We start from the raw sequence: 9,380 nt of genomic DNA, 5'->3' as shown, positions 1-9,380 counted from the left end.
TGCATAAGACCCTAATCACACGCATACTGATTAAGCTTCATTATGGAAACTGCCAGCTGCAATCTTTGTTTCTATTTTATTACAAAAAGGGGAACTTTTCATGCTTCAGTTGCCTTGACAATGTCAGTCCTAGCTGGTAGGAGAGACTAAAACTCTGAGCAACTGAAGTTTCCTTATTCAGTTGAAGATTGCTATGGTGTAACTGAAGTTGTATTTTGCTTTCCTCCATCCACTTTCCATCCCCCACCCTTATTCTCTTAAGAACATAGTGTAGATTTGTTAGAAATAGTTGTACCTTCTTTCCCCTACCCCAAACTGCTACCTGTTTCTTCCTTGCTTTGGACTGTTGAACCTTTAGAAGATTTCACAGCAATGCTGGACTGCAGTGACTATGTTCTAGGTGGGTACCAGCACAGTTCTTTCATATAAGCTTTAATATGGAAATAGCCTGTGTGGGGTTGACATGCATAAATGCTTAATCGCATACTTACTAGCGGGGAGGGGGTGGCTGGTTGATCAGGGAAGGAGGAAGGCATTTGCAAAGCACAAGCATACTTGAATTTGCTTTAAGTTGCTCCCTATGACTAGCTCTTCTGCTTCAGAGGATGTTTGCAGTAAATACCGTGGATTTAGAATTCTGCGGGAATAGGTGACATTTTTGTTTTTTGAAATTTCTATTGAGAGCACATAGTTCTAAAAACACTCCAAATCTGAAACCAAGCTATAAACTGTACCCAAATAATATATACATGCTAATTTAAATGTTTTGTAAATTTAACACAAATATCTTATATAAGATCCAGAGGTGCTTAGTGAAAAATAAGGTGGAGCCATAGTACAAAATTGTTTCCATAAATACTATTGCAGAGGGTGATTGCATTGGTTACTGAAATAGGATTTTGGATTAATTTCTAGATTTCAGAAACTTAATTGTTTTAAGATTTTGCTAAGATTAGCCTTTTCATCTTTTAAAGTCACCTGTGTTCTTTGGAAAACTACAATTTTAAGTATTGGAAATCCTAGTTTTAGAGTTTTCCCTATAGAACAACAAGCCTTTTGGGGAAGAAGATGTCCAGCTTGAATATTTTGAACCATCTTTGGGGACTGAAGAGCTCTGGTGGTGTAGTGGTTAAGCATTTGACAGCTAATCAAAAGGTTGGTGGTTTGAACCCACCAGCTGCTCCATGGGAGAAAGATTTGGCAGTCTGCTTCCGTAAAGATTTGCAGCCTTGGAAACCCTACTACAGGACAGTTCTACTCTGTCCTATAGTGTCTAACACTATGAGTTGAAATTGACACACAGCAGTGGGTTTTGGTAACAGATTTAAAATTGAGGCACTCTAGTGTTTAGACATGATGGCTCTTTGGTGGCCACATTTTGTGTTGATTTTTGTCTGTTTATATGTATAACTCTTAGAATCCTCATAAAGTTACTCTGGTTACCTGCAAAGTCAAAAGATATGAACTCCAGAACTTTGATATCTTACCTTTAAAATTTTTTTAAAATTTCTTTCTTTCTGTATGTCATCTTCCCCACTTAAAAATCCATATCATAGTTGCCAGAGATAAAATGTTACTTCTGAAAATGCTTAAATCCTTAGGCTTGGCCTAAACCCAAGACAATGTAGTATTTGTCCAGCATAGTGAAAACCACTATTAAAGAATGAATGACAGAAACAACAAATTGATGCCAAGAATTCAAGCCAGGAACAACTCATATACTGTGTGTTATTATATTAGACTTATATATATATAGTCATCTAAGTGTCATACACAGATAATTTGGGTATTGCCCAGAGAGAAAAATCTTCAAATATAAAAAAAAAAAACTTGTTTCTATTTACTCTTTGAGTTCCAAGATAGGAACTCAAGAAAGGAAAATACTTTTCTGAAATATTTTTAGCAATATATTTAAAAATGAGGAATTATGTCTCTTAATTTTCAGTAACAGTAAATATCATTTAAACAGTCTTTGCAGCATTGTTCTATTGTTACAGTTAATCATAATTTTATTGTTTCATTCATTGTTTTTGATGAGGTAATTTTAATAAATGCCTTTGAAACTCCTAATAGTTCAATAATAAAACCTTAGAAAATCCACATAGAATATCTGTGATAAAATCTTTAATTTATAGATGTGGATATTAGGATATAAATTTTACAAGTACAGGCTCATGAGTTTTATTGAATTATGCCTCTCTTGTTTTTATGGTGTCCACATATGTAGGAAAATTGTTACCCATTTTTTAGATGTTAATTAATTGGTTCATCATTTTTTTCTGCTTTAAAATAAATTCTAAGGGAAGTATTGAGCAGGGTGTATGCTTAATAGTATTACATTTCTTAATGATCATTGACTTTCATAACATTTTGGTTAAGTCATTCAGAAAGCTAATTTTCAGTAAATTTGTGCACCTGTTCCTTTCAAACCTTTGTGTGCTTTCCGGTGATACTTAAGTTTCTGTGGACAACCTCTCTATTTTAATAACTAAATAATATCTTCAGTGGGGGTAAGGAAGCTGTGAACTGCCCTCATTTCAGACCATTAGCACACCATTTGAACCCTTTGAACTTCTGAGGAAAACTAAAGTTAAAATAGAACTGTTCAAGTTTGTGAGATAAATGTCTGTTACCAAAGCTACTATATTATAAAAACTATTATAAAAGCTTCTAAGTTGGAGATGAAGTTTATGGGAGAAGCACTTCTGATTCTTTCTCATCACTTATGCATATGGATGTATCCGTGGACAACTTCTTTGAGACTTCCGTGTAAGGATTGTTTTGATTTCCTAGCTAAGTGTTTAAACATATTGCAAAAATGTGCTCTTTGGGCAAAAAAAGCATTTTAAATGTTTGTTCTTTATTAATAACTGTAGTTAAATGGTTCTCAACTTGATGGGAGAAAAGGCAGAACTTGTTTGATAATAAACATACTTGATTATAAATATGTTAAGTTTGAGTTTACAATAGATGTGAAATAAGACATTTATGTAATATGTATTCAGTTTTTGACCCTTTCAAAGAGGTAGAAGAAGAGCAGACTTGTTCTTGCCTCGTCTCTTATATATCTTCTGGAATACCTACTATTGCTTGATGAAAACTTACTACTGTGGAAAACCTTCATTCACTAGATAACCCTAAAGGAAAGAAACCCAGACCTGCAGGTTCATTCGGGATATCAAGGTAGTTTAACTTTTAAGTGGCTGTGGTTGTAATTCAAATTTGAAATTATTAGATAGATTTATTATTCCTTGTGGTACACCTTCTTGTACTAGTTTAAGATTAAGGTTTAAATTTGACATACTCTGATTTTGATAGTGTTTCATATGGGGCTTGTGGGAGAAAAGTCAATATGGAGATACGTTTCTTGAACTTTTTTTTAAATTATTTTATTTTTGTATTAGCTTGCTTTACTACTGTCCCATGTATTTTCAAGATTGCCAGTGAATTATTTTGGATATAATTAATGAATATCTTTGCTTATAAAAAAGAAAAACCCTTTATTTGGGAATAATTTTTTTTTCTTTTTTTTTAAAACAATTCAAAGTGCTTTCTTTTTCTCCCCCTTTGTTTCTTTAACATATTTACAGTTTATATTATAAAGCATTTAAATAGGTATGTAAATATATATATGTGTGTATATATATGTATATCAGACTCTAATTTTTTTCAAGTTAGATGTATGTTATCTTTCTTAGAAGAATCCCAAAGCCTTTAGAAAGATAATTTATTTGTGGGTCACTTTAAAGTCCAGGGGACCTGAATTTCTTTCAGATAACCTTTTTATCATAATTTCCAACATTTTGGCTTTTACATGTATGCATTGTTATCCTTGAACTGTATGTTTATAACATTAACCACTATTCTTAACCCCTCCCCCTGCCACAATTGAGCATCCACAACCTTGTCCCCAATATTTTTAAAACCTAATTCACCTCTGATTTATTGCAGACTCAAGAATGAACAATCCATCAGAAAGCAGTAAACCATCTATGGAGAGTGGAGATAGCAACACCGGTAAGAAAGAGTCTCAGATCCAGCTTTTCCGTTATATCTAATAGAGCTAAAAAGAAGAGACTTTTCATTTAATTATGACATATATATATATATATATATGGCAAATAAAGGCCAATTTTATTATTGAGTTGTCAGATATTACAACTTACTACACATAAGAATCGGAAGTGTATTTAAGATTATCTAAATTTCTTTGGCAGATTGCTTTATTTTTTTGTTTATATCTATCAGAAAAACTACAGAATAATTAAGAGAATAGGCCTGTGACTCAGATAGTTCTGGGTATGGATTTGCTGTTTAACCTGCTAAGTGACTTTGGGCATATGTTCCCCAGTCTTCCTGAGACCTAATTTCTACATTTGTAAATTTGGGATAATATATCTCATAGATCATTGTGAGTACTAAAAAAAGATAATATATTTGAAGTATTGACCACAATGCCAGGTACACAATAATTGTTTTGTAGCACTGGTCCCAATACTAATACAGGTGCTTGGGCCACTTTGGTTAGGTGTATAACTTGTTTGTGAGAGAAACAAGTAGATCCCATTAAATGACTGGAGGAGAGAGTAAACAGGCCTTCTGTGTCTAAAAAACAGATTCAAAGAGGGAACAAGACAAGAAAAAGAGATTTACAGAATGATTAGAGAACACTGAAAATATCCACTACATTGTATTCCTTGGGAATCCCCATATTTACTTTAACACCAACACTATAATAGTGCTTTGGTGCTTTCCATTTATGGAGCGTCTCAAAAAACAAAAAAAGCTCACTGCCGTCGAGTCGGTCCTGACTTATAGCAACCCCTCCTTGGGTTTCCAAGGTGGTATCTCTGCAGAAGTAAGTAGATTGCCCAGTCTTCTTTCCGAGGAGTGGCTGGTGGGTTTGAACCGCCAGCCTTCATTTAATATAACCTCCGTGACATGTATTTGAAAATCTAAAGCATTGTACATATCACCTGATTTCGAGTTCTTATGATAACCCTGCAAGTTATATATTATTTTATTTCAAGAATGTATGGGGTAAGAATCACCTGGGGGTCTTGTTAAAACGTAGATTCTGATTCAGTAGATCTGGGATGGAAATGCAAATTCTTAGCAGAAGGTTGAACCAGAATGAACCTGTATAGGCCTAAAACCATGTACAGACCTATACAGACAGTCCCAGACTTACGTACTATGCCTCCCTTCCCTTTAATGTTTTGTATATTTCCCCTCACTTTGGAAGAGCTTGAACCAGCCCCTACCCACAACAAATTTTTCATCACAATCACCTTCACTTGCTGTACACAAAGCTTTTAAATCATGCAAAAATCTTTGAGACTTTTCTTACACTAAAAATCAAAACCAAACCTATTGCCATTTAGTTGATTCCGATTCATAGCAACCTCCATAGGGTTTCCAAGGCTGTAAATCTTTACAGCAGCAGACTGCCTTATCTTTTTCCTTCAGAGTGGCTAGTGAACCACCAACCTGTTGGTTAACAGCCCAACATCTTAACCACAGTGCCACCAGAGAGCTTCTTTCTTGCACTAAAGTAAGGCTAAATAAGAACTGTATGCACTTGTTTCAACTTATCTGCAAAATCTCAAAGACATGGGAACTGATCTTGTTTGTAACCTGGGGACTACCTGTGTAAGATAAATTCAGGCTGGAGCACTTGCTGAAACAGTCTTAGGAATTTTACCCTCTTTTAATATGGAATGCATGGCAGACTCATTCCCATCCTAGAGCTTGAGCAGAACCAATTTAGATATTTTACTCTTTCATGTCTCTAAAATTCCATTTTTGTGGTAATTTCTTAGGCCTCTTTATTTCCATCACAGCAATAGTGTTGATTTTCTCTTTTCCCTTCAGAGAGAGAAAAATTTCACAAGAGTTATTGTTGATCCGCTAATACAAAAATCAAATCGAATATGAGACGACCAGCCAGTCCTAACTCTGAAGTCACTTCCTGTTTGTCAACTACAACATTTGTTGCCTTAGTAAAATTACAAATTCCATGTTACAGACTTTTAGACTCTCTTGAGAACAACTGAAACATCGATTGTCATTTTCTCAAATGTTAAGGGTCTGTCGCTATTTCCTTAACATCTCCCACTGGTGTCAGTTTTTTAGTTTAGGCTATAGAGGTACATTTGAATTTCAGTTTACATATTAAATTACTGTGTTTAATTTATTAACTACAAAGTTTTCATTTTACTCAGATGATTACATATTTATAAATAGATTTTTACTTAAAAATATAACTTGAACCTGTAGACTTTTTTATTTTAAAGAATATCCAGGTTCTTAGCTTTTGCATGTTTATGAAGAACAAATAAAATTTCTAAAGGAAAGAATGCTTAGCATTATAATCAAACTGAATTTTCACATTTTCTGGATTTTAATACTTTTATAGAGATCATTTTTTCTTGGAACTTTTATCATCATAATAGTTTTTAGCTGTGACATTTTAGAGAGAATGGTATTATAAAAATATGTAAGATTGTTTTGGTATGTTTCTCCTGCCAAAATGATTTATTTAAATTGAGCAGCTAAATATGAAAGTGTACTTTGGTCAAATAGGCCTTATTCTATGTCATAGAAAAGCTATAGTTACAGATTTGTTAATTTATTTGTCTAGTAAGTGCCTGTCCTATATATAAAATACTGTATAGTTCGTGCTATGAAAAGATACCAGTGTGAATAAATGAGATACCCTCAGTCTTCAGGTAGTTTACAACCCATTAAGAAGTAAGACAGGTATGCAGAATCTGATTCAGGGTAGATCATGGTAAGCAATGTTAAGAGGAATCATTAAAAAAGTACTATAACGGTGTTAAGGAGATGTTTCTTTGAGGAAATTTGAGTATATGTTTGGCCAAGAGAAAGGGAACCATCAGGAAGGACAAGATTGAAGAAAGAAAAGTGATGATGGAACAAAGGTTGGGCAGAAGAGCTGGGATCACAGGTACAGAGTGAAGGATTAACTTTGAAAATGGAAAATGATAAACCACTTTCTCTAAAATTGGGCAGGTAAGATTAAACAACGACAGGTAAAATTGAGGTGAAAGAAATGAGGAAAGCTGAGAAAAAATTCACATCAAATTGCCTTATTTTTTCTCCATAAAATAGATGAGGTGATCATCTGAAAGAAGGCAGAGATAATAATAGCAGCACTAGCTACCATTTATTGAATTCCTATTATATGGGAATGGCTGGCCACTTTAGTATATACACTTTGTATCATAATTGTGCTAATATATCCCTGTAAGTTTAGTAGTCTGTTTTATAGACTATTTTATAGATGAGGTAACTGAAGTTCATATTGCTTTAGTAATTTGTGATTGCAAAAATCATGGCCGTTTTATTAGGTAATTAATTAAAATAAAAGAATGAATAAATAAATAAATAAAAAGAAATTATATAACTGTGGAGGGTCAGGCTCAGATTGAAGAAAATAAATGCATAGCTTATCTAGTGAACAGACTTATATGCTCTTCCCCTAGCCTCGCTCAACAGACAAGATCAGGAGTGAAGAAAATGGAAGATTAGATGATTTGGGACAAGAGGGAGTGACAGTGGTATTTCTTATAGAGTAGTTCTTTGGACAGGGTGCTGCCAAGCCCAGGGAACCCCCAAAAATTATGATTTGCTTCTTTGGCTACTTCATATGAATTCTGCTGGTCAGCAGTTGTGTACCAGGTCCCACATTTTGTTGAAAAATTAGAATGGGTGATACTAAGTGTCAGGTCATTGTTTTAGTGGTACTTGAAAAAGAGAGAGCGGAGATAACTTCATAGTATGTTGTTGTTGTTGTTGTTATGTGCCGTCGAGTCGGCCCCGACTCATAGCGACCCCTCCTTGGGTTTCCAAGGCAGTATCACTACGGAAGTAGGATTGCCCAACCTTCCTTCCGAGGAGTGGCTGGTGGGTTTGAACCGCCAGCTGTCTGGTTAGCAGGCAAGTGTCTTAGCCACTATGCTACCAGAGCTCCCAACTTCATAGTATAGCAGACATTTTTGATGTTTCATTTCCTTGTGTTTACAAAGTAAACTGCTGATTAAGATTTTTCAGGAGATGCTTCAGTTTTAAAAACTTTTGCATTTAAGCCAAATCCTTCTTTGGCAGATCATTAGAGTAAAATAATAATAAAAAGAGTTAAACTCAATGAAAGTAAAAACTCTTGTTTGAAACTAGTTTCTACAGTGACCAGAACTGTGTAGTAGATGACTTGTTTCATGTGAGACTTGTTTCAAAACAATCTACCTGGTAGCTCTGAGACATATCTTGCCTGATACTTGAATGGAGCAGCCGGTTACTCACTTGAAATCAAAATGCAGACTACTTTCATCAGTACTTTTGACAGATGGTCATCTAGTTTATGCCTGGGTAAGCACATTAGTAAGGAACACATACTTTTTGATGCAGCCTGTTCTACTACTCTGTTGTGTATATTGTTTAGAATTTGGCCCTTATCAGTAACACAAGTTAAAATGACTTTTTCATCTCTTTTAGAAAATGAAAACTCTTCTGGAAATCATGCCCTATTTTAAGTCTTCTCTATTTATTTGACATTTTATTATACAGTAGTAATTTATTGCACTATAACAATAGCTATCATTTACTAAGTGTTTACTTTATGAATTAGCGAGTTCGTATCACAGTACCATGAGGCATTATTTTTCTCTTTCTACAGTTAAGGGAAGTGAGACTCAGAGATGTTCAGTGACTTGCTAAAGGGCACACAGTTTTCTATAAAGGTTAGCAGAGCCAGGATTTGGACTTTAACCCATCCTGTTATCCTTTGAACTATGTTGTTAACATTGTAAAGAATGGGGATTCCAGAACACTTAGTTGTGCTCATGAGGAACTTGTACATAGGCCAAGAGGTAAGCATTCAAACTGAACAAGAAGATTCTGCATCATTTAAAATCAGGAAGGGAGTGCATCAGGGTTGTATTTTCTCACCACACATATTTAGTCTGTATGCCAAGCAATTAATCCACGAAGTAGGACCATGTAAAGAAGAATGTGGCATCAGGATTAGAGTAAGACTCATTAACAATATTCACAGGATATGCAGATTGAACAGCCTTGCTTGTTGATAGTGAAGAAAACTTGAAGCATTTACTGATGAAGATCAAAGACAGTAGCCTATGGTATGGATTATACTACTACATAAAGAAAACAGAATCTTCACAATTGGACCAATAAGCAAAATGATGATAATTGGAGAAAAGATTGAAGCTGTCAAGGATTTCATTTTACTTAGATCCATAATGCTGTCAGTGATAGGATAATATCCATACGCCTACAAGGAAGACCCGTTAATATGACTGTTATTCAAATTTATGCCCCAACCACCAAAGCCACACATG

The 9,380-nt window shown here is 34.6% G+C and overlaps 1 protein-coding gene across 1 annotated transcript in view; it reads left to right on the top strand.

Moving 5' to 3' along the window:
• Positions 1–372: 372 nt before the first annotated feature.
• Positions 373–9,380, top strand: part of POU2F1 (POU class 2 homeobox 1) — a 146,533-nt gene continuing 137,525 nt past the window's right edge. Inside the window, exons 1-2 of the mRNA XM_007937731.2 lie at positions 373–400; positions 3,952–4,017. Of these exons, the coding sequence (XP_007935922.1) occupies positions 373–400; positions 3,952–4,017 (94 nt within the window). The remainder of the gene's footprint in view (positions 401–3,951; positions 4,018–9,380) is intronic.

The sequence above is a fragment of the Orycteropus afer genome, unplaced genomic scaffold (genome assembly GCF_000298275.1).
Source record: "Orycteropus afer afer isolate SDZICR_OR568_19922 unplaced genomic scaffold, OryAfe1.0 scaffold00044, whole genome shotgun sequence".
Taxonomy (NCBI): Eukaryota; Metazoa; Chordata; class Mammalia; order Tubulidentata; family Orycteropodidae; genus Orycteropus; species Orycteropus afer.
This window is presented reverse-complemented; position numbering and strand designations above follow the sequence as displayed.